This window comes from Penicillium citrinum, assembly GCF_028827155.1.
Source record: "Penicillium citrinum strain IBT 23319 chromosome Unknown utg000003l:1.0-4596430.0:1.0-4598250.0, whole genome shotgun sequence".
Classification (NCBI taxonomy): domain Eukaryota; kingdom Fungi; phylum Ascomycota; class Eurotiomycetes; order Eurotiales; family Aspergillaceae; genus Penicillium; species Penicillium citrinum.
This window is the reverse complement of record NW_026622688.1, coordinates 2,288,843-2,312,565: the sequence shown is the minus strand read 5'-3', so window position 1 is coordinate 2,312,565 and position 23,723 is coordinate 2,288,843. Positions and strand designations below refer to the sequence as shown.

The window sequence follows — 23,723 nt, the reverse complement described above, 5'->3', positions numbered from 1 at the left end:
TTGCTCACATCATGAATGTCGACTGTGCCTGTCTGATTCTTCTCTGATATATCCCCGGGAGTCAACATAGCAACAAAAAAAAGGCGTACTTGACTTTGCGATATGCAGCAACCACGGCAAGTCTACAAAGCGCGCGAGCCAATCAAGCAGCGCAGACTGGCATATAACTGATTGTTAAGCAGCAGGGCTTCAGTTGACAATGGTCAAGATGATCTGAAAGCCGACATTCTTCGCTCGGTCGAGATAGTCGTACACAATACAGACTTAGGCGAGACGCATCGATTACACGATCAGAACTATGAGCTTGATGCGATATTCGACATCTTCAAGGGTAGCTTACGTCTCGTGGAGAAAGCTCGCAACCAAGCCATTTGGCCAGAGACTCTTCACAAGGAAACCATTTCTCTCGACCTGTTCAATACTGGGTTTTTGAACCTGGAAGGACTGAACGATGGTTCAATTCTATTTTCCTTCAGACCAGAGTCACCCATCAAGATAGGCGCAATCCATAAGTTGAGGATTTGTCACCAATCCCATGAATTCATGTCTGAGATGCTCGACAGCCCCCTTCGCAAGGCTATCTTTGACTGTGTCAGGGACGATCGCATTTTTTGCCTACGTCTACCAAATGGTCAACACCATGGATGGAGGACCATAGCCCTGATTCTTCTCACATACAGGAAGATTACACCGAGGAGTTGGTACAGGATAGTTGTGAGTGAGAGTCTTGGGGACATTGCAGGCTTTGACTGGAAACAGTTTTGTGCAGCTTCACAACAGTGACTCGAAATATCCTTGGAACTACATCCAACCAATGAGATGATGGATGGGTATCTGCACCAATGCCAATGAATTTTTATGACCACTCAATTGCTAGTACTCATATTGTATCCTATATCGAACGAGCTCTGCTAGGAGGAATTCCAAGGACGAGATATCGGTTCAATGAATGAAAACCACTCTTCGAAGGACTGGACAATTGACTCGAGGTTTCCAGGTACTTTTGATTCGGATTTAAAATTAAAGAGTGGAGATTTAATTTTCCCCAATTGATGTTTCAGCACTAGGAATTTATGTTATGTACGTCCCATAGTGGAAACGTATAGGTAAGGGGAACAGGCAGTATAGATCGTTAAAATACAGGGTTTGAAAAGAACATAAGCAAAGAAAAATCACTCTTCTTGATGAGCCTCAGATGAATAGCTTATTTGCGGTTGTTGTTCCGCATAGCGAGAATCTGTACCATGCGAACGAAGATGTTAATGAAGTCAAGCTCGAGGCTAACACTCTCGTTCACAACGTCGCGCTTGATGTAGCCGCGCTCGGCCAGACGAGCGTGGTGCAGGATCTTTTGAACATCATAGAGAGTGAAGCCACCGAACACGGCCAGACCACCGTAGAGCCAGACACGCTCAGACCACATCAGAGTGCGAGCGGCGGTGGCGGGGAGAACCATGGGGGCAAGACCGGAAAGGGCAACAAGAACGACACCAGCAAGGAGAGGTCCACCGAGGTACAGGTACTTCTCCTGCTTGGCGGTAGCACCAACGAAAGCAATGGAGCCCATCAGACCGACAGTATAGAGACCAGCGCGAGCGAGGATAGCAGGGTTGTAGAACATGAGCGGAGACAAAAGAGCGGCCTGAGTCAAGTTGAAAAGAGCCCAGCAACCATATTTCACAACATAGCTAATATGAATGTTAGTCAAATGATGTCGAGGACTCATAAGGGGAATAAAAAGAGGAAAAGATGGTACTCACTTATCCGGAGAGGTGTAGAAAGTTCCGTACATCGAGCCAATGCTGCCGACCAGACCGACACCCATGACGAGCCACGGGTTCATAGACATAAGGCGATAGGACCAGCCGCTAGAGTGAAGCGCACGAGCGGCAATACCAATGATACCAATACCAAGACCAGTGTGCATGAAAGTCTCATTCAGGAAGCTTCGCTCGTAGGAAGGCATGCCGCCATCCTCGCGAGTCTCACGGTTGAAGATAAAGTTGGTAGCCAGAACGGTACCACCAACGATGGCGGCACCATAGATCAGCTTCTGAGTGAGGTTTCCAGACTGCGCATTGTAGGTCGGTTGCATGTAGTTTCGGCGGAAAGCATTTTGAAAGGTTTGACGGGATTTGGAGAAGATCGAGGATTGGGTTCCGAGAGGCTTGGATACCTGTGCAGGCTTAAACGGAGAGTTGTGGATGAATCGAGCTGTGTTGGAAAGCTTCGGAACTTGATGCAGAGCCGACGATACGGCGAACGGGCGCCGAAGGAAGAATGCCATGATGACGATGAGGTCGGTTTGGCAGCTGAGAGAGGGGAATGATGTAGTTTATAACGGATGCGTTGCATAACGGGATTACTCACCACGGATGCCGGCACCTCTTAAGTCCGAAGCTTCCAGAACGGCACGTGATGAGGTGGGATGCCTGCCGGTTTTGAAGAAGATGGGATACGTCATGCTGGATCGTCGCGAGTGCGCTTTTTATGACAATGGCATCGCAGTTGGAAAGACTTGATATCCCTCATTTGCCAGAGTCACTCTCGGTATATATTGCACTTTACCGGGATGTTCAGAATGCAGCCGTTCTGAGACAGCAATTGCTTTCTGGCAACAAGGAATTTGAATATGCCTTTATTGATGCGAGCATGGTGCGTCGAGAAGTATTTCCAGATGTATATGATGAAGAATTGCAAGGCTCATATCAAGGGATTAGGTTCTATCACGAGCACATGCGACCGCAGCTATTTTCAGAGCTATCAATGACTACACAAATGATCGACTTAAGTCACACAATGTCCACTCGGAGATTGTTTTTTCTTTGAACCCGGCCAACAACGTATGTTCTATCATGAACTTTCCAATTTCTTCTATCAATTGACTCATCAAACTATTTCAGATCGCCGACTCTTTTCGAAAATTTGGTCTTGCCGACTCCACTAAGGACTTACTAGTTGTGAAGGTTTCTGTCTCGCCGGAGATAACCTATGACTCCGTCGCCACGCATCTGGAAGCTTCTGTTCAAGGAAAGCCAGTCTCGTTTGACGACGAGACATTATCCCAGATCTCTGATGTTCCTAGAATTAAGAAAGTATTCAAACTTGGTGCTCTCCCATCGCCGGGTGACAAGACCAATGGCGCACAGAACACCAATGCCAAGCGTCAACTTGAGTTATCTTTGCTCGGGGCAATTGCACTCAGAGGCTCTTGAGCGATGCCTTTCATTTTGATATAACCAAGTATCGAAAGGCAATATGTTTTGAAATACAGTTGGGCTCACTGGGCCGTAATTCGAGGGGACTCAAGTGTCCTAGGATGCTCCTATCGTCGGTCCCGACAAAGACAGTTGGATCTTTCGGACAGTGAAATTGTGCCCAGGATAACCAATCAATAGGGAAACATATATGTACCCTCCTACTCTGCATGGTTCTTTGATAGAAGCTTGCAAGATATCGGTCACTCAATGGCGTTACGAGATACATCTAATGCTGCATGTGAAAACGACATGAATGAGCTCAACAATCAAAATCCATTGGTGTCATTAAATCGCCTCTGATAGCGTTCTCATCTGTATGACTTATTTATATTTGGAGGTCCCTACCACAGTAAACGAAGATAGTCTACGCGCTAGTTACTGTAATATGTATTTCCCTACTGGAGGTGATCCCTACATTCCAAGTTGGTTCTCACTAGTTATCAGGAACTAGTTACTACATACTGCCAGAATGTACTTGTTAATTGGCCGGGTGGAGGATGTAGATTGTGTTCAGCAATAGCATGACAACATTTTCTAATTCTCGTATCTGCGGAGAACCTAATTATCATGTTATACTCCATAATTCATAATGGTAAAAATACAATGCAAAATGTACCGAATGGACAGCGTTCCGGTGGTTGCCCGGCCCAACTGTTTTGTTGTGCCAAGACGCGCATCGTTCTCTTCACTTTTCAAGGTCCACCTTGGAGATCAACCTCATTACTCCTCGTCGCATAAGATCAAGGCACTTGGCTGATGACTGCCTGGCTTCACGATGAATGAAAAACCGATATGATCACTTAGTTCGGCTGAATTCCTTGCGTAGACGATCCTCTCCCAGGTTGCCCAAAAGTGCGACGCTTGCCACGATGGCGACCTCCGGCGAAGTGATCGTGCTATCCTCCTCTCCCAATCCCTCGCCACAAACTCCGACAAGGAAAGCCTACGGTCCTCAGAGAATATTTGATATATCGCCACGAGGGGAGTCACCACAATCCATCCCATCGCCTTCCCAGCTATTCAATTCTCCTCCTTCACGCTCTCGATTCTTTCCAACACCGACTGCGCCTCAAGATGCGGCTAAAAAGAGAGTCTCAATAACCAAGAAGCCTTCTCTTTCGACTGTTCACGACGACTTTGACATAGTCAAGCCAAAATCAAAGGTGGCAAGCACAAAATCGAAGACAAACCCCGCCGAAAAAGCCGGATCGAAGTCCCAGGATTCCACAAATGAAGTACCAAAGAAGAGCAAAACAGCACCGAAAGTTCGTCCTAAAACAATTACCGGGAAAAAGGAGACAGGAAACATGATTTTGTCTGGGAAGATCACCAAAGGCGTTGGCGAGGAGCGATTGAAGAAGCCGAGCAAAGCAAAGAAGAAAACGACAGTAGAGAGTGAATGCCCCCAAGCATCTACAGATCAGGAAACAAACCAAGGACCCGAGGCCGCCACGATAGACAAGGAGCTACATTTGGAAGAAGCTTTGAGAAGGAGGACGGATTGGACGCCTCCAAGAGATACTTGTCTCGATATACCAACTGCGGCAGCAGGTGAAGAGATTGTCAAGCACTGTGACGGACCGGCTATCCATGGTGGATTTGACAAAATATTATCAGCTTATAACTACTCCGGACCATCTGCTGCTGTGCCTGAAATCGTCCAAAATGTGGGCGAAGGTCCGACCAAGAGAAGACGCATTGAACTGGTGACTCCCTTGCCCCAACCATTCCATGTATACCAAAACGACTCGAATGGAGAAGCTACCGCACAAGAGACGGACTCATCTTCGTCCAGTGCTCGAACAAAAAAAAACGCCAAGGGTCCAAAACGATTAACAACATTGACTGCCCGGATGACCGCTCAATATACGCGGACCAACACAAACCAACATGTTTTGACCAGCGATGAATCCCAGGCCACCAGAAAACCCAAGTCTAAGCGAGGCAAAGGGCGAATGACAGACAACGAAACCGAATTCACCGTTCTTTCTCCCGACGAGGCCTTCAGGTCCCTAGAGAACCAGGATCTCGTTTTCGGCACTTGTAGTCAACTGGAACGGGAAGGATCACCTCATACACTGCAAGAATTAGAACAAGCCATTCGCGCATCCGAGGATCTTGCTTTCAATGGAAATGAGCAGACTGCAGTAGCTAAAGCTGCTTCGAAAAGTGCGGTGTCCTGCTTGACTGGTACGAGGAACCTTTGGGAAGTTGCTGCTCGCGATTCCGATGGATCTCTAGTCCAAGCTCGAAAGATCAATACAATCGCGCAGGAGAAGGACACTAAAGTGAAAAGACCAGTCAACTGGGAAGACGAGGATTGGTTCGAGCTCGACTATGGCATGCCTAACCCTCCCTCGAAGAAAAAGCAGTCATCTTCGGAAAAAGTGTCAGACTCAACAACCGATCTTTCACTATTGGGTAGCCGGGAGCCCCTTATACAAACGGCCGACGACGCCACAGAGAAGACAGCGCCTATCCAGAATATAACAACTCAGCAGCCGCAGATGCCTCAGTATAGCGGTTTCACAGATACTGAACTTGCACAACAGATTTCAAAATATGGCTTCAAGTCCGTGAGAGGCCGCAAGAAAATGATTGATCTATTGCAGAAGTGCTGGGAGTCCAAACATGGCAGTTCCAATAAGACAGCGCCTGTTAGCTCACAGCGGCCACTGTTGCCAGAGACCGAAACTGCAAAACCATCAGGCCCTGCCCAGTCGAAGGACCAAAGCGTCACTGCTGAGAAAGGCGTGCAAAAGAAACCCGTTCGATCAAAGACCCAGTCGAAAAAGCCTATAGTATCTACACAAAAGGCTCCATTATCTTCGGCACAAACAGCCATACCAAAAGAGGCCATGGCTGTAAGCAGCCCCAAAACCACTCCCAAGCCAGCAAAGCGACGCTCTCAAGCTTTGCCAAGGTCTTTCATCGACGTCGAAGAGATCCAAGACTCCGAGGATGAGAGTATTTCATCGCCCAGTCAAGTTCAGAAGCGATACATCAATATATCTACCAGTTGCAATAGCGCCACTGAGCCGTTCTTGGATATTCAAACCAAAGAGATAACTGAAAGCTCTTCGAGACTGAAAACGACTGCTTTCAAACCTGCAAACGCAGCGAAATCATTGCCCGAGCCCGACAAAACTGCTTCTTCGAAGCGTAGCAGTCTTCCAGACCTGGCTTCCCAAATCACAAAGGCTGTGCGCTCCCAACCTCAGCTTTCTCCACTTTCGTCCTCATCTGGAAGCCGAAGCCGCCCAACATGGCATGAGAAGATACTCATGTTTGACCCGATTATCCTCGAAGATTTTACAACATGGTTGAATGTCGAAGGACTTGGTCTTGTTGGTGAAGATCGGGAGATCCATGCTGCAATGGCGAGAGAATGGTGTGAGAGTAAAGGCATTTGCTGCTGTTGGAAGAATAACGCCACTTGGTGAAACTTTTCTGGCATACCAGTTTGGCATTCGTATACTTTATGATACCCCTATTTTTGTAAATTTTCCAGTTGATTATTCACTTTTGATCCCGTGGGCTCTATAAATACTGCAGCCAATCGAGAATCATTCTACTTGGGAACAGGAATCAAGGTTTCGCAAACCAGTACACATAATATTCAATTAGCACAACAACAGTACATTTTGAAGAAGATGACCATAGACCCCAACTGCGAGTGGGAATCGAAAGTCCTTGCAAAGGCAGAATTTTTTTCTTTAGGGATTATCTCAGTTGATTTCCTTATCGCCATTTGACCAGCGAAGTTCGACCTCTCGCGGGCCACCTTTCCCAAAAAAAAAAAAAATCGAAGAAAAAATCTGGAAGAAAACGAGCAAACTGGATAGAAGAAGCGAAAAGCGAAAAGCCGCAGAGAATGTCACGGCCGAGAGGAGAGAGGTGATCTGGCGATAGAGGGATCATGCCAAATCATTCATTCCATCCACACATGGGGTCATCTCCAAGTGCCCACGGGGGAGTCTCTGGACCCTAATAGTACAAACAACCGAGTTAGATGATACGCAGAGATGGAACATCAGTGGACGGGAAAGCTCATATATCGTACCGGTGACGGATCAAACGACAAACCAGGTATATCAGTGATAGACCCTGGGGAAAGACACTCTATCATCGCTCGAGTATTATAACAACTACCGGGATCCAAGCAATCACTAGGAGGTCCGTGTCGTAGAATTTGAATCTGATGCGCCTGATCCTGAATACATTGTTTCATCTCGTAGATCTCATTGTCTTTGTCTTGGACTTGCCTCTTGAGCGATGAGAGCTCTTTTCTCATTTTCGTGATGATATCTCGAGGGTTTGTCTCGCCGGTGATCTGGTCGGTTACGTTGCACGGTTTGTCTGCTTTGGCACAGTTATTGCAGCCATGACCATTCGAGTCACAGGGAAGTTTACGGCACTTAATAAATGAGAGACTTAGTCATAGTCCTTAGACAGATATGCTGGTCTGAAGATTTGATGGATGGGGTCTAGATTTAATATCAAACGGGTTGGAGGATGATAAAAATACTTCCATACCTTGCATCTATCGCAAGCTCGAGCGGTACGCCTTCCCCCATCATGTTCCTGAAACCGACGTCTCATAATGGCTGAGTAGTCTGGTTCAGGATCATACGAACCCCGGCGATTTTGCTTGGGCTGGCGTCGCTGTTGGAATATCTCTGGTTTGATTGCAACAGCGGAGTCGACATTGGTTGATGAGATTAAATCAGACATGATACTATCTTCCATGATGGTGATGAAAATGATCAGACACTAATGAGAGGAATGGGGAGTTTACAGCAGATGATAAAAAGACAAAAGGACGGGGCTTAAATAGGAATCAATGAAGGGGAGATGGAAACAAACTGAACGCCGCTTTGCTTAGTACTGATACGTCTATGGCACCGATGGCAATGAGCCCTTTTTACTTTCTTGACTCTTTTCAAATATAACTTGATTTTAGAGATGCAGCCTAGTGATACACAAAAGTTATTGAGAATGACAGTAGTATTCAAGAGATTGGGAGTAACAATCTGTTCTAATATCAGGGCTCGACCATTCCAATGCTCTTGCTATTAGAACTTCTTACGAGTTTCAATACCACTGGTATCACACTACTAGCAGTGCACTAGTTTTCAAACAAGCCAGTCGTACATAGGCTCGCTACAGCAGGAGATGCTGAGATTCTGATGAATTGGATTGTTAGTTTAAAACAAAGGCCTAGACTCAGAATTTCACACAGTGTTCTTTGGTAAATAGAATTAGCTTCTCCAAACAATGAGGACATTGTGACTTAGAATGATACACAAAAGTGACCCAGAGAAAGAATGAATATATCGATATGGTGCAATGCTTAGGTAGAAAAGCCTTCCTATATCAAGTGAAATCCTAAGTGATAAAGTATCAAAGGCTGCTATTATGAAGATTAGCGGATCAGAGAGAGGACCATCTTGAAGAGAAAGAAGGCTCCAGAAGAATGTGTTTGCTTGTGGAAGCTGCTATTCAAATAGTATGACCAGTCATGGTGCCCTGGCAGTAGCATCATGTGATATCAAAATACAGTACGCTAGGCAGTACAGGGGATGTTACTCATATGATAAGTAGTGAGAAAATAGATTTAATATAAGGATATAAGAGTACAACGACCCCCCCAAAGACCCAATCAGCGAAAGAATCTGACAATTAAATGATAGACATTGTGGCGTCCAGTATAATTAAACATCAAACCAAACCACAGCGTATGCTTTCAGTCTTTGAACTCCTGCCATGCTCGACCAGCCCATGAAGCAGATAATCCGTGGCCCGAATCCGAGACCAGAAGCGTGTAATCCTCGGTCTCTGGTTTCATTCTATACGAGCCGAGCCAACAATAATAAAAGACAATTGCTCCAGAAAATCCTGAACTCCCGAATTATAAGGCGTAGTCCTTGGGAGCTCCCAACAAACGTGAACAGGCACTAAACGCAAGACGAATGCGAGTAGACCCAGTGAATATGAACGAAGAAATCAGAGAAAGAGGGGAAGAGAAGATAAAGGATATATAGCAGTTTGGAGGACAGACAAGCTGTAACAGTCTGAGAGGTATGTCGAATATGAAGACCTGCGTGGTGTGGAGTGCAATGCGCATGATCGTGGATGGTGCTGGCTCATCGATTCTTCGTATTTGTCGCAACGGTCTCAAACTCAACACGCGGTTGATATCGCATTGGCCCATTATCTTCAAGCCAAGGGGTTAGGTTCTTGCATTGACTGACATCAAAAGACTGGAGTTGATGACACCCTTCAGCAACAGCCTCGACCCCTACCCCGGTGACTCGAACGCAACCCCGTACTGATAAATGTTGAAGTGAGAGTAGATGGAGACCGATACTTCGAAGGGATGGATCAGAGATCGCGGAGCCACAGAACGCCATGTTGAGGTATTTTAGTTGAGAGCACTGAAGAGCAAGAACTTCCGTTGCCGTGTCGGACAATGCGCAGCAGAATGACTGATCAGCAAGATTAGTATTCAATTATCGAATCATGTTATGGAAATTCGGTCTCTTACCAAGTCTAGCTCTTGCAGGTTCTTGGCGGAATTGGTCAAATGTACGATGGCGTTGTCGGTCAGGTATGTGCAGTCCGCTAAGCACAGTCTCCGCAGGTTAGTGAATCGTGCGTTGCCCCAGTATTGAAATCCTTGGTCCGTAATGGTGGTACACCGAGTCAAATCCATCTCTTCAATTCGGCCTGCCGCATGTGACGCAATGTGGTGCATTGAGCGGTCGGTGACATGCTTGCAATATGACAGTGTGAGCTTTTTCAGCCGCGGACAACCGTAAACCAAGCCATCTTCTGTCTGCATGGTCGGTTTGATTGTTGCATTCTTGCCCTCGGTAGGTTTCTGATTCCTAGGCAAGACCCATCCGATAATTCGTGCCATGAGAGTATCGCCTACCTTGCGGCAGTTGCTCAAATCGACTTCCTCCAAGCCAGTTGCCTTGCTAGTCATTTCAAGTATAGCAGAAGCGGTCACATCCCAGACACTCTTCATCTTCCACGTCCTAGCATTGGGTGCACACGTATTGGCTAATGCATTAAATCCCTCATCTGTGATATGAAAACAGTTGTTGACGTTCACAGAACTGGGACGACTGCCGACAAATGGACAGATAATCTTCACAAGAGCGTCATCCGTAAGTTGGCGGTTATATACACTCAAATCGAGATCACCAATCACCTCAGGAGATCTTGTGAGAACATCAGACCAATGGGAAGATACTCCACGTAGTCGAAGTAAATGATGGAGCTCGAGGTACCGAAAGATATTTAGAAGAACACTGTCAGGAAATATTCCATGATGAGCTTCACCAGAAGGACGTGCCGCCTGGTGAGGCTTTGATAAGCCAAGCGTGTCCGGAAGCGCAAGAGATGACGAGCTAGCTGAACGTGGTTCTGTCGGAGAGTGTCGTTGATATTCGCCACTGACTTCTTCTGGCGTCAATGGTGCCACTGAGCCTCGACGACTCCGAAGCCGAACTTTGTCTAACCCTAGACTTAAGTATGGATCAGGGTCTGATGGTTGTAGCACTGCCTGTGCTTGGTCTTCGACCGGTGAAGACTGGTGTGGACCATCCAATTCAGTTTCTGTCAATGTCAACAATGGCATTGATTTCCTGCGAGATGAGGTAATCTTCACTCGATCATCGAGCTCCAAGTCGCCCAGAGATTGTTCGTCCGTAGCGTCTGACATGACCACATCCCCATCAGCGGTGGTTTGAAGCCTCTCCTGGGCAGTGCGCTCCACTGATTGTCGGATATCATTGGGGCACATTTCCCATAATTGAGAAAGAACATCTTCGCTGAGCATCAGACACTCGACTGACGTGACTGACCGAACCGTGGCTGTCCTTCGCGGTGCAAGTGCTAGACTGACCACTTCCCCAAAATACTGGCCTTGTTTGAGCCGAGCCTTGATCTCTGTGGTTGTGCGATGTGAACCATTTGGCTTATCGCCATGATTGCTATTTGGCTCGTTTCTTTCGGAAATGACTTCTACCTCGCCTCGCACAATGAAGTAAAGTTCGCGTCCCTGAGAGTCCTGCCGGATAATATCTGTAAAGGGAGAGAATGAACGTGGCTGTGAATTGAGGCCCAAGAAGTGGAGTATATCGGGAGGCAGTCCAGAGAAAAGAGGAAGCTCTTTGAGAAGGAGACGAACGTTCACCAAGCCATTTGCAAGAGCACTAGAAGGGTCGCGTCGCCCTGGGCTCGGCGATTTTCGCTTTTTATATACCGAATTGGCATTCAAATCTTCTTCAGTAGCAACAAGGTCCTTGGATTGACTCTCTCTTAGTCTTTTGGATCCTCTTCTCGCAGGGCTCGGAATTCTTGTGGTGTCCAGATCCACGGCCGGCGCAGAGGTTTCTTTCTTCTTCTTTTCCAAGATCATAAGTCGCTCTTGAGCTTCCTCTCTTATTGCTTGTTCAACTTCGGGAAAGCGGGGCAGAATGTTGCGAAAGTCTTCCTTCGTGAGTACAACTAGCATGCATCGTGTCCTGGCAATGATTGTCGCTGTGCGTGGACGATCCATCAACACGCCAATTTCTCCAAAGAATGCACCCGGCTTCAGCTCGGCATATATACTTTCACCATCCCGCGAGGTGACTGAAACGGCACCTCGTACCAACCAGTACATTGCCTTTGCGTCATCACCCTCGGTCAAGATGTAGTCGTTGGGAGCGTGGAGCTGGGGGCGCAGGTGCTGGCCGACTTCGAATAGGAAGGATTCTGGAGTAGCTTGAAATAGAGGAAAGGAGCGCAGTCTATCGACCAGTTCGAGCGGAAGCGCTTTGATGTTAGAGGAGGCTAAGGGCGAGGGTCGCGCGGGACGGTTGGGATTCATGACAGAGTCAAAGGAATGGATGAGAGAAACGGTATCGGACATGGCCGATACAGCCTTAGTCGGACCTCCAGATCTGCCATGACGACGCATGATGGGCGAGTTGCCTTTGCGGAGGGGGGGCTTTTTTAAGGTGAAAGAGGTGGTGATCAAGACTTCAAGCTCCAACACCAATAAAACGATGACGTCGACGAAAATAGTAGCGGTAGCAGAGTCGAGCTTCGCGTCGGCACCGCATCCACACCCAATGGGTAGATCATCGACGCTAGCAGACCGGCGTCTGTGCAAGGGGAGGGGAGATAGAGCTGGAGGGGTAGTTGACAACGGCAAAGGATGTTCGGAGCTGGGGGGGGGGGCTCTTCAGGTGAAGGTGGGGGAACTTGCCGACTCTGCGACGTCAAATGCGGTTAAGCTCCACCGATCATCTGGAAAGCTTCGGAAACTCTATATGTATCGATTTTACGTCTACAGATCCACCTTTGGGTATCTTTTGGATGGACAATCGCTCTTTGTGAGAGAACTCTAGGGGAATGGTTTGATCCGATGGAGATGGGCATTCATACAGACCGGGCAAATCTGATCGGATTGTTGCATTTTCAAGTGGCTTTTACAAGGGGCGACTGGAAGGAATGATATTTACGACCATTGGTCGCAATTGGTGGAATCAGGAATAGGGGTGGAAAAGAGAAAGAGGGTATTAAATTCAAGATATCAATATGGATACTTCTAATCCCCCGGGCCTGAGCTAGGTGTATGTGCATTATGCTTCAAGGAATATCCTCCCTGGCGGGACTCCACCTAGTAACTACGGAGTATGTAGTGGTAAGTTCAAGTTTGAACTGGAAGAAAAAGCAACCCGGACAGGTTTGACATATCTACTTTCAGCCCTATAGTTCGTTATGGCCGATCAGTTCGTGTTTTCAAGCATTGTACTTTTGGTAGCCAATTATGCCTGAACTCATTGGGGGTTTGCAGGTTCGCTGGGAACAGACAGACATGTGATCACGTGCTTCATATGCTACGCGAGTGAGCTGGATGGATAGAAGTATTAAGACGGCTTTTGTGTCAAAGGAAGTGAATGGTAAAGAGAGGGGTGATCCATTTGGAGAAAGAAATAACGACAGGGTATCAAAATGTACATAAATACACCGGTAAATAGAAAGACATGAGACCCGAACGGTCCCAGCGGGCCAATCAATATCGACCAGGCTCCAGTGGGCGTTGGAAGTACCGTAGAGATCTCGGTGAGCGAATCTATACTCAAAGAAGTTCATCCCAGTCTCAGCCTCCAAGCTGACTACGAATTGGGGATCAATTGTACCTCCTGTAAAGACAGGGGCAGGGAAATACACGTGCGTCATGTGGTTCCTGGTCCGTGTTACAGAGCACCGACTTAGAGACAAGCGGGAATCAAGTGATTGTCCGAAAGGTTGACCCTTCACTGCGACCAGTGAATGAGTCCAGACAAAGGGAGGCCGGGTGGAAGTTGCGGCAGCCGGAGAAGTGCAAAGCGTATGTATGGGGCGGTCCCTACTCAAACAATACTTTCATCTTCCGCCTGAGGTCGCCGTTCGCCTAAGAGAAAGTCCATATAGGCTGGATGGTTTCCTTTGAGCGATTCCAGGGCATCTTGTACCAACCCATAACCGAGTCCAAATTTCAATCCGAGCTTTGCAGTACGGGCAGCAGTATACACATCGTGACGAGCTAGCCACAAACAAAATTAGCACTGATAAATGAGAAATTCGAGCATCGAGACATACCAAGCAAGCTGTAAACGCCAGAGAGCGATAATCCCGCAGTCACCGTTGAGAGGAAGTCCCGCTTCTCATGACGAGCATAGTCCACAGTTTCTTCAAAAAGACAAAACAGTAAGGAGCCAGCTCCCAGGCGAGCACCCATCTTTACACCATCCTTTACGCCACCAACGATCGAAATGTAATTTTTTGTCTTGTGGTACTGCCACCAGCCAGTTGAGGTTGTAGGGAATCGATGTGCATTTTCTGCTCGGAATTGCAGGCCCGCCTTCTTGCTTCCATGGATATAACCTAGAATCATACCGACAGAGACGCCGGACATAGTCGCATAAGGTACCCGCCTGCTAACATCAATGCCTAAACGTGGAGGGCTATCGGATTCGAAGAGCTTGTCCCAGTGCAGGAGCCTCATGAGCAGAGCGCCACGTAAAGTTGGCGCTTGCGAAGGCGAAGAAGGGTCTATCGGTTGTTGACTATCTTCCATATTGGAGACTGGTGACAATGACGGGCCAGGTCGATGCGGAATAATCACCTGAATATCAAAAGTCAGATGGAGATTCCAGTCGGCGAGCAACGAGCATCAGCGGCAATAAACTCCGTCCCGCTTTCCTTCTCCGCCTGCTTCTCCGCCTCCGTCACCATCGTCAATCACCCAGCTCTGACCGAGACAGCTTGACAACCTCGTCTTTCATTTTAGAAAATGGTATGTGAAATGCTTCTCTCTGTCCATTGAATTACTTAAATCTTCTCTAAGCTAATTGGAATTCCATCTCAAGCCACCGAAACAGAGCAAGTCAGACTCGAAAGCCGTGACCTTGCTCTTCAAAAAGAACAAAATCACTATCCTTCTCTCACTTCAGCCACATGAACAGCTGGATTCCGTGAGGCAAAAGCTTCTGCAAGCCCTCAAAGGGCGTGATGTTCGTGAGATAAATGGCGATATTGTCCCTGATGACCCGGCCGAGATTGAATTTGGCGTACCGATTGACCGAAGCGATATTGACAAAGGATGGACACGCCTGAGGCCGAATTCATCGAAAGAAGGGAACGAAAACAAAGGCGCTAGGGCCCTAGCGAATACCATACTCGACTCAGATCTCGGAAATGGGCATTGGGTCGCATTCCGATTTCGCAAGCCTGGTACATCAGAGGAAACCGAGCAGGACGAAACCGCCATGAGCCTTGACTTAGATGATCCCGGCTGGGATGTGGTTATTCCAAGCTTTGATGACGAAGAGGAGGGAGCCGAAGAAGTATAGCAGAAACTTTCGACGGTTATATCATTCCTCAAAAAGAATCATGACCAAGGAGGGGGGGCTCATGGCGTAGACGGACAAGGATTTTGCAACATCGGTGTATCTATTTGCTATCCTTCATCTCCTTTCCAATCGGGTATGGCGTTTTCAATCTCAGGGTCATTATATGTAGGATTTTCATATGACCAAACATGTTATGGACATATTATAGAGCCCGATCTTTGTATAGTGTCGAACGTAGTGGGGTTTGTGATAGACTAGTAATTGAAAAGAACTGAATGACTGGTAAGTAGTAGCCACCCACAAGGTATTTTGAGAGAAGCATTGCCAACTTAACAAAAGAAAAACAAGATTGGAGGAATATCCATAGTCTCATCAAGGAACTACATAATTCACATATGAGGCTTCTCGCCGATCCAATTATCGGACTCTATCACAACAGAAACACCATATCCGCCAAACATTGGAAGTACTAGTATAGAGCTCGTTTGACACTAATTATATGACAAAAACGGTGTATTCACTCGGTCAGAAAGGAAAGGATAATAATAATAAGAAGCCACGTATCCCTAATGTCAAGAAGCCCAGATATCTTCTACTATCTAAATCGAGTCTCTTGCTGTCATCGCGTCGATATCCCCGCAATGCGGCGATCAAAACCAAATTGTGCGTGTTCACTAGTGCATGGGGCTGTGTTGGTAGTCTGAAACACCCTAATTTCGCCCAAATTGGCAGAGAGCTAGTCGCCAAGTCTTAATGCCACTAGATAATTGGTGCAATCACCACTATCAAACATGTTGCTCCTAGCAACGAAGGGATCCTTTTGTTGACAAATTAGATCGTCGCCAGGAGGCTCGCTTTCGGAGAATACTGCATCCCATCCCGTACCCCATACGCCTTTAGATCCACACATTCTTCCCCTTCATCGTTATCATCGACAACCTCAAACCCACCCCCCTGCCTTTGTCGACGCAGGGTTGTCGCCCAGCTAATCCGACGCCCGCCTCATTGCGACTTGGGAAGAGGTTTCAACACGACACGACCCAGACACGATACGATACGAGACGGCAAACGAACATCCATCATGCCTCCCTCCGATGGTGCTTCTTCAATCAATGTTGCGGTTCGAGTTCGACCCTTCACCATTCGGGAGGCAGCACAGATCTCAAAGAGTGATGACGGCCCTCTCTTTCTCGGTGATGGCTCACTGGCTGGTGCTCCAGCACCAAAATTGAACCAGAAGGGGATTCGTTCGATTGTGAAGGTGATCGATGACCGATGTCTGTAAGTTGCGAAGTGGCTCCACACTCTCCATACCGAAGGACATACTGCTGACAACTGATTCCATAGGGTATTCGATCCTCCAGAGGACAATCCTGTCCAGAAGTTTTCCAGGAGTGTTGTGCCCAATGGAAAACGCGTCAAGGACCAGACGTTCGCCTTCGATCGCGTCTTTGACCAGAATGCCTCTCAAGGCGAGGTCTACGAATCTACTACCCGGTCTCTTCTCGACAATGTTCTCGACGGCTACAACGCTACTGTCTTCGCCTATGGTGCTACCGGTTGTGGTAAGACGCACACCATCACCGGCACAGCTCAACAGCCCGGAATCATTTTCATGACTATGCAAGAGCTATTTGAGCGAATCGAAGAGCGCTCCGGGGAGAAAAGTACCGAAGTATCACTCTCATACCTAGAAATTTATAACGAAACCATTCGCGACTTGCTTGTCCCTGGCGGCACCAAGGGCGGTCTCATGCTTCGCGAAGACGTAAACCAATCGGTTTCCGTTGCCGGGCTCTCGAGTCATCACCCTCAGAATGTGCAGCAAGTCATGGATATGATAGTACGTGGAAACGAATGTCGTACCATGTCTCCTACCGAAGCGAATGCCACCTCCTCCCGATCCCACGCCGTTCTTCAGATCAACGTTGCTCAAAAGGACAGAAATGCGGATGTGAATGAGCCCCATACAATGGCAACACTCAGCATCATTGATCTTGCGGGAAGTGAGCGCGCAAGCGCGACTAAGAATCGAGGGGAACGATTGTTCGAAGGTGCCAACATCAACAAATCTCTTCTTGCATTGGGTAGTTGCATCAATGCCCTCTGTGATCCGCGGAAGCGTAACCATATCCCATATCGCAACTCCAAGCTCACTCGACTTCTCAAATTTGCTCTTGGTGGAAATTGCAAGACTGTGATGATTGTTTGCGTGAGTCCATCGAGCCAGCACTTCGATGAGACTCAGAATACGCTTCGATACGCCAATCGAGCCAAGAATATTCAAACAAAGGTGACTCGGAATGTTTTCAATGTCAACAGACACGTCAAGGACTTCTTGGTCAAGATTGATGAACAGATGAAGTTGATCAATGAACTCAAAGCACAACAGAAAGACTCAGAACAACTAGCTTTCACCAAATTTAAGAAGCAAACCGAAAAGAAGGATGCTGTCGTGCGTGAAGCTGTTGCTCGCATTCGGAGTGCATATGAGCACACTCTCCCAGAGCGACAAGAGAAAACCAACAACATGCTCAAGTTGAGACAGATCAGTCGCCGGATAGGAATTTTGTCATCGTGGATTGCTGCATTTGATAATGTATGCGCTTCGCGAGAAGGAGAGGAGGGCCTGGCCAACCTCTTGAAGATTCGAAAAACCGCGCAAGGTATCTTGCTTGAACTTGAAGATAGCAGACACCATTATAATCAACGATTGTCGAAGAACACCTGGGACAGAGCGATGAACTCAGCCGTTGAAAATGGTACAAAACAGTTGCAAGAATTTGATATCAGCGATAACAGCGACTTCGCAAATCTTGACCGCGAGGCCGAGGTGTTGCGGTCAAATGCGGAGCGTGAGGCATTATCTGCTGTGGTAGAGCAAGACAAAGCCGGTGAAGCAGCCGCGGTGCAGGTCCTTCTCCAGGCTCAGTTTGAGTTAATGGCCTCTATCGAGGATATTATGGAACTCGGCGCATCCGAAGCTATTAAGAAGGGGCGCGTTATGCTCACCAAGATGCTAGGTACATGTGAGACAACGGCTTCCAGTCTTGTCAAGCCAGATGGGAGCTTGCCTGCGCTCCAAATGCCGCCCAGTCCCGTTAAGCCAGCAAGTCCCCCCAAAGCCTAAGAAGCGATTTAGCATAACGAGCATGCCACCCCCTCGAGCCTCACTTGCTCCTTCTGTTCAACTTGCACCTGCAGCACCACCATCTCCTACTAAGGGGTCCCCTCGTCGCCGGAAGGCTGCCGCTGGCAAGAAGAGTGTCAGCTTCTCGCCAAAGAAAACACAGGCGAAGGCCACCAAAAGATCAGTCCGCTGGAAGGACGATGAGCAAGATGGTAACCTAACCGAATGGCAAAAGACCCCTCAAAAGGATGATTCCGCGGACGAAGTTAGCTCAGAGGAGCCAGAACCATCACTGCCTCGGGGAGCATCCCCCATCCCTCGAAATATTCCACGAGTATCAACTTCAGGAGCCAACTCCCCACCACCTGCGCCCTCTGAGCAGCCTCTCAGTATCCCAAAGAACAGTGGCCGCTTCAAAGCTGGCTTTTTGTCGAAGCCAGCCGGAAGCTCACCTTTAGCACCACCACCTACAACAAGCCTCCCCCTCTCATCGGACAACGAGAATTCCCCTCTTCGGGATATTGAAGGGAGCAGCTTCCTGAACCGAGCATCTCTGGATCGTCCTTCGCGGATCGCTGTTCGGAGCCCGAGTGCCACCTTTTCCAGTAGCCCATCATCCGAGAACAAGGACAACTGGAAATCCGAGAAGGACGAGGCTCTAAAGATCAACTCGGCCATGCGTCGAATTTCTAGCTCACACTTCGGTCCTGCATCCACCAATTCCCTGCGAGTCCACCGCCGTCGCAGTCCAACCTCCAGCACGTATGGTAGCTCGCCTATCGATGGCCACATGTTCACCGCCTCCCAGGCACGCCGGATGGTGAAAAGCGAGAAGGAAAGTGAAGGCAAACATCGGGTGTTGAGCCCTCACACCTTGCCTGTGATGAAGAACACTGGCCGACGTACCACTTTGGGAGGTGACATTCGACCTCGACATGCTAGCCTCTCGAGCCGAGACGCGCTTCGTCTCAGCACGGTTGCTACCCCTCAAGTTGGCCGCAGTCAAGACTTTTCTTCTGGAGGGCTGCGGTGAATGATTGATTTGATGTCCCTGTGATACTTTCTCTAACGTATCAAATCTCGGCATGGCGTGGCGTTGGCGCAAAAGATACCATCCTTTTCCTTTTCTCTTTTTTTTTATTTCCGGTCTTGCCTCGTCTTATTATTTTATTACGGCTACCCACGGATCTCACGGTGTCTATTTCTGTCCTTATCCTTTCTCTCTTGTCGTTTACTACGCACCGACGGTGGATGCTGACATTCATCCACTTGTCGAGGATTGTTCATTTCTCTTCTTTCGCTTGACATATTCTTCTTATTGTGTACATTACCGATGTTGGAACAATCCATCGCACTTTCGATTATGGCTTGTGCAATCTATATCTTCATTATCCATACTTTCTCAAGGTAGTAATCTACAATGGCGTTCCATAGTGGCTGCATATTGGCATCTTTAGTATTGTGTCTCGCCTACATCCTTCTCTTTCTACAATATAAAAAATGCTCCGAAGAAAGAATAGGCATAATACTAGATGGTTAATAGTTTTCATCTATTCCAAAGCTTGAATTAGGGCTGTCTTGCGGGGAAGCTTCGGTGGCTGCCGATTTTGGCAGGTTTCCCCGCTGCTTTGTCAGATTGTCAAGGATGACGCCATTCAAGGCTTATCTCAAAGGTTCTTCAACTATTTTTCTTCGTACCTCAAACTTCTCCCCATATCCTACCAAATATCTATATTTGCGGCGTTGAGAACTGGCAGATCAAGCGATTATATCTAACCGATCCCGCGCATCACGTCCGCTTCCATCTCCACCCCACTTTTTATAGCAAGTTCCCCACCCGGAGCACCAGAAATTACAGAAATTCCCATGCCCTTCGCCGCACCAATCGGCCCAACACTTTTCTCACGCCTCCTCCGTCCATTTTCGACTATTGCACCAGTCCTATCCCTCGCTCCGGAATCTCAATCGGGCAATATGTCTTCTCAGACCGCGACTGTGGCAGCTGGCTGCTTCTGGGGCGTTGAACATCTATTCCGCAAGCACTTTGGTGATGGAAAGGGCCTTTTGGACGCCAAGGTCGGATACTGCGGTGGCCAGACCTCATCGCCATCTTACCGTGCTGTCTGCAGTGGGGGTACTGGCCGTAAGTCTCTAATTTTATGATTTGCGACGATGGCGCATAGCTACATTACTGTGTAGACAAATACTTACTTTGAACTTTTGCTTCCGACAGATGCCGAAGCTCTCCAGATGACATTCGATCCCTCCATCGTCACATACCGCCAGCTCCTTGAGTTCTTCTACCGCATGCATGATGCTTCTACACTCAATCGGCAGGGCCCCGATGTCGGCACCCAGTACCGCAGTGTTATCTTCACCCATGGCGAGGAGCAGCAGAAGATCGCGGAGAGCATCACGGATAAAGTTAGCAAGGAATGGTATAAGAAGCCCGTTTCGACCGAGGTCGTGCCCGCTGGTCAGTGGTGGGATGCCGAAGAGTACCACCAGCTGTATCTGAAGAACAACCCTGCCGGATATGAATGCCCAGCTCAGTAAGTGATCCGGACCCTTCATGAATGGGCAAGTTTTGCTTTCTACTATTTGACGGATATCTAACACCACGAAAGCTTTGTTCGAAACTTCCCTCCTCTCTCCGATTGACTAAGCCAAAAACTATGAAGACTTACTGAGCTCTTTATCGGGCTTTGCGCGAGCATCAGAACAAATGAAAATAAAGCAAATAAAATTTGGCATGCGACACGAACTATCAATGCCCATTTTCAAAATTGTGGGCGACTCATTCTTTAATCAATTTCGGACTCATCTTATCCCAAATATGTATATTTTTTTTATGACAAGGAAACTCGCTCGCCTGTAGTTTGGTTTTATCAAGATCAATCGACTGAAAGGCTCTCTGAAGCCTGTTGGACGACCTTCTCCCAGCTTGTCTGATATAAGAACAGGCATTGTGCCGCTAGAATTGCACAAAATCCAGACAAAGCCCCAATCCAAAGCCCCCAGACTGACCATCCCAGACCAAAGGCTAGACCAAACTGGAGAGGAAGAGCAATAGCGGCGAACATGCCTGTTTGAAGGTATCCAGCTTCTGCTTGTTTGCCAATGCCACATAAGATTCCGCTTACGCCCAACACCAAGCATTCAACAAAATGGGCTGCAGCACAAAGAGGCATGACTTGAGCAACCAATTCAATAACCTCAGATTCCCTCGAAAATATCTTCGCGATAGGGTATCTCAGCAGTGACAGCAAGAAGATATACAATGAGCCCACGCCCAAAGCAACGGACGTTGCAATTTTACAAGCTTTCCAGGCTGCATCACCAAGGCCAAGTACTAGCAGATTACTAACGCGAGCTCGTGTGGAAACCGACAGGGAATATGGCACTTGCCATATTATGTTCGTCACTGTCACCAAGACAGTCTGTGCTGCCAGAGCCCTGGTGCCGATATATGAGGATGCGAGGGTGGTAATTCCGTAGACGAGCGACTCGGATTCCACGGCGGCCACATTGACAGTGGCGATTCGCATCATAGGACCCCAATTAGAAAGTGCTCTGCGAGTAAATCCATTCCAGCAATCATCGTGAGATCCAAAGTAGACGTATAAAAAGAGTGTGCATGGAAGTAACCAGTCGGTAATTGTCAAAGCAATAGGAGCTCCAACGAACCCCAATCCGCATTTCTAACAGTATATAGTTAGTATAGCCGTAAAACAGAACACGGCATTTTGAAACATGACATACCCAAACTAAGAGCCAGTTTAAAAAGGCATTCACAGGCGCGCAAACGCCTAACACATATGGGGATGCAGAGTAAACTCCCTGCGCCTGAATGTACCTTTTCCCCGATTCGAAAAGTGCAAATCCTGGCGTTCCCCAAGCAATTATACGAAGGTATCGACCAGCGAGGCTAGCAACTTCTTTATCAGAGAGGACTCGGGGGAGGATCTGCTCGGCAAAGCTCCATAGAACGATGATAGGGACTGTTACTATCAAAAGAAGATATAGCATCCTTTGGAAGTGAACAGAAACTAGGTGATGCATGCCATTATCGAATTCTCGGACACAAAGTGTATCCAGAGCTGATGTCAGACCATAATAAATCATGTAACCAGTAAAATTTGCCAACATGCTAGCCACACTCGCAGCTCCGAGTTCGATGGTCCCCAATCGTCCTACCGCAATAATACTTGCTGTTGAAAGGGAACATTCAAGTAAAGCTGATAGAATAAGCGGTAATGTATCCCGGCCTATGTCTTTCGTTTCTCTTTTCCATGTAATATGCTCGTCGGGCCTCCTATCCTCCGGTTCATTGTTTTGGATCAAGGGCGTTTCTTCGTTGAATGCCTCCTCCTTTGGATGTTTGCCTTTCAAAGAGTTCTTTTCAGAGCTAGTAACAAAAGGGTCGGCATCAGTGAAAACTCGGCTAGGAGGGAAATCTGGGTGCGTAGAGGTATGCTCGCTGAATGTTCGATAGACTGGTCGCTTTCCACCCGCACCACTTCCTTCAGCTTCGAAGAAGCTTTCATTAATCGTGGCTCCGTGGTTCCCTTGAGTCTTGAAAAAGCTTTCATTGATAGTGGCCTCATGTTTTTCTTCAGCCTCGAAGAAGCTTTCGTCGATCGCAGCTCGATATTTGTGAGAGGGTGCGTGAATCCGGACGGAGTCTCGGTCAAAATCCGTCGGGCTCGACATTTGTATAGATCAGAAGTACTATATACAGATACCGAAAAGGCCCAGGGTAGGTTAAAAATTTGCGCAGTGTTGATCAACAAACGAAACAAATGAGGTTTCGAAGGTGACAACCTGGGTTCAAATTAGTCTTGAGTGATGGACAAAATAAGCCAATTCCATTTTAACAACAGCTGTGCCGACTTAGTTACTTGTTGCAGGTAAGGGACGTTCGACGCGAGGGAAGACTGCATGTGTGATTGGCTCATCTGTATAATTGCTTTTTGCCTTGTGTTCCCAGCTCTCCGATTTATTGACTTTCAGAGAGAAAGGGCTGGCTGCTACGTGGCGGGTCTTCTGCAATGCGTGATTCGATAGCTTTTCAGCTGGCCTGCGTCTGAGAAAATGATACACACAAACATCCTGCCGTCCTCTGAGTTGTTGTGTTGTGCAAACCCCATAGATGGGGGACTGAGTGGTAACTAGTTACAAATAGTTATCTACATAGTTAATTAGTATGTAAATAAACTCCAACTAGAAGAGCAATTATGTAATATAGCTTCAAGTACTAATGATAGCATGTATCAAGTTGAAAAAGCATCCCAGCTTGAAATATAAATATGTACCTTACGGCCCCGTAAGTGAGTCTCTATAAAAGGGATGGGAAACTTAATACACTGTGAACTACTACCTAGTAGTCTATGTAGTATCTGAAGACTTACTCCAAGTTGGAGTTATGACAATCTT

General features: G+C 47.5%; 10 protein-coding genes across 10 annotated transcripts; 5 read left to right on the top strand and 5 right to left on the bottom strand.

Moving 5' to 3' along the window:
- Window positions 1-1,204: 1,204 nt before the first annotated feature.
- On the bottom strand, window positions 1,205-2,287 carry N7469_004077 (Bax Inhibitor family protein; the record flags this gene model as incomplete). Its single annotated transcript, XM_056642997.1, has 2 exons — window positions 1,205-1,688; window positions 1,761-2,287. The coding sequence occupies 2 exons, from the start codon at window positions 2,285-2,287 to the stop codon at window positions 1,205-1,207; spliced, it is 1,011 nt and encodes a 336-aa protein (XP_056502409.1).
- Window positions 2,288-2,496: 209 nt separating this feature from the next.
- On the top strand, window positions 2,497-3,215 carry N7469_004076 (EKC/KEOPS complex subunit CGI121/TPRKB; the record flags this gene model as incomplete). Its single annotated transcript, XM_056642996.1, has 3 exons — window positions 2,497-2,655; window positions 2,721-2,843; window positions 2,904-3,215. 3 exons carry the CDS (start codon window positions 2,497-2,499, stop codon window positions 3,213-3,215), a joined length of 594 nt encoding a protein of 197 aa, XP_056502408.1.
- A 914-nt stretch (window positions 3,216-4,129) lies between these two features.
- slx4 lies at window positions 4,130-6,703 on the top strand (the record flags this gene model as incomplete). The annotated part of the gene is made up of 1 exon (XM_056642995.1): window positions 4,130-6,703. The coding sequence occupies one exon, from the start codon at window positions 4,130-4,132 to the stop codon at window positions 6,701-6,703; it is 2,574 nt and encodes an 857-aa protein (XP_056502407.1).
- A 484-nt stretch (window positions 6,704-7,187) lies between these two features.
- On the bottom strand, window positions 7,188-8,009 carry N7469_004074 (putative C6 finger domain protein; the record flags this gene model as incomplete). The annotated part of the gene is made up of 3 exons (XM_056642994.1): window positions 7,188-7,247; window positions 7,324-7,677; window positions 7,797-8,009. 3 exons carry the CDS (start codon window positions 8,007-8,009, stop codon window positions 7,188-7,190), a joined length of 627 nt encoding a protein of 208 aa, XP_056502406.1.
- Window positions 8,010-9,406: 1,397 nt separating this feature from the next.
- Window positions 9,407-12,234, bottom strand: N7469_004073 (uncharacterized protein; the record flags this gene model as incomplete). Its single annotated transcript, XM_056642993.1, has 2 exons — window positions 9,407-9,748; window positions 9,808-12,234. The coding sequence occupies 2 exons, from the start codon at window positions 12,232-12,234 to the stop codon at window positions 9,407-9,409; spliced, it is 2,769 nt and encodes a 922-aa protein (XP_056502405.1).
- Window positions 12,235-13,675: 1,441 nt separating this feature from the next.
- Window positions 13,676-14,382, bottom strand: N7469_004072 (uncharacterized protein; the record flags this gene model as incomplete). The annotated part of the gene is made up of 2 exons (XM_056642992.1): window positions 13,676-13,848; window positions 13,905-14,382. The coding sequence occupies 2 exons, from the start codon at window positions 14,380-14,382 to the stop codon at window positions 13,676-13,678; spliced, it is 651 nt and encodes a 216-aa protein (XP_056502404.1).
- A 216-nt stretch (window positions 14,383-14,598) lies between these two features.
- On the top strand, window positions 14,599-15,157 carry N7469_004071 (uncharacterized protein; the record flags this gene model as incomplete). The annotated part of the gene is made up of 2 exons (XM_056642991.1): window positions 14,599-14,601; window positions 14,675-15,157. 2 exons carry the CDS (start codon window positions 14,599-14,601, stop codon window positions 15,155-15,157), a joined length of 486 nt encoding a protein of 161 aa, XP_056502403.1.
- Window positions 15,158-16,238: 1,081 nt separating this feature from the next.
- N7469_004070 (kinesin family protein) lies at window positions 16,239-19,320 on the top strand (the record flags this gene model as incomplete). The annotated part of the gene is made up of 3 exons (XM_056642990.1): window positions 16,239-16,438; window positions 16,505-18,180; window positions 18,254-19,320. The coding sequence occupies 3 exons, from the start codon at window positions 16,239-16,241 to the stop codon at window positions 19,318-19,320; spliced, it is 2,943 nt and encodes a 980-aa protein (XP_056502402.1).
- Window positions 19,321-20,153: 833 nt separating this feature from the next.
- Window positions 20,154-20,843, top strand: N7469_004069 (peptide-methionine-S-sulfoxide reductase; the record flags this gene model as incomplete). Its single annotated transcript, XM_056642989.1, has 2 exons — window positions 20,154-20,430; window positions 20,521-20,843. The coding sequence occupies 2 exons, from the start codon at window positions 20,154-20,156 to the stop codon at window positions 20,841-20,843; spliced, it is 600 nt and encodes a 199-aa protein (XP_056502401.1).
- Window positions 20,844-21,181: 338 nt separating this feature from the next.
- On the bottom strand, window positions 21,182-23,000 carry N7469_004068 (MATE family efflux transporter; the record flags this gene model as incomplete). The annotated part of the gene is made up of 2 exons (XM_056642988.1): window positions 21,182-21,988; window positions 22,050-23,000. The coding sequence occupies 2 exons, from the start codon at window positions 22,998-23,000 to the stop codon at window positions 21,182-21,184; spliced, it is 1,758 nt and encodes a 585-aa protein (XP_056502400.1).
- Window positions 23,001-23,723: the final 723 nt, after the last annotated feature.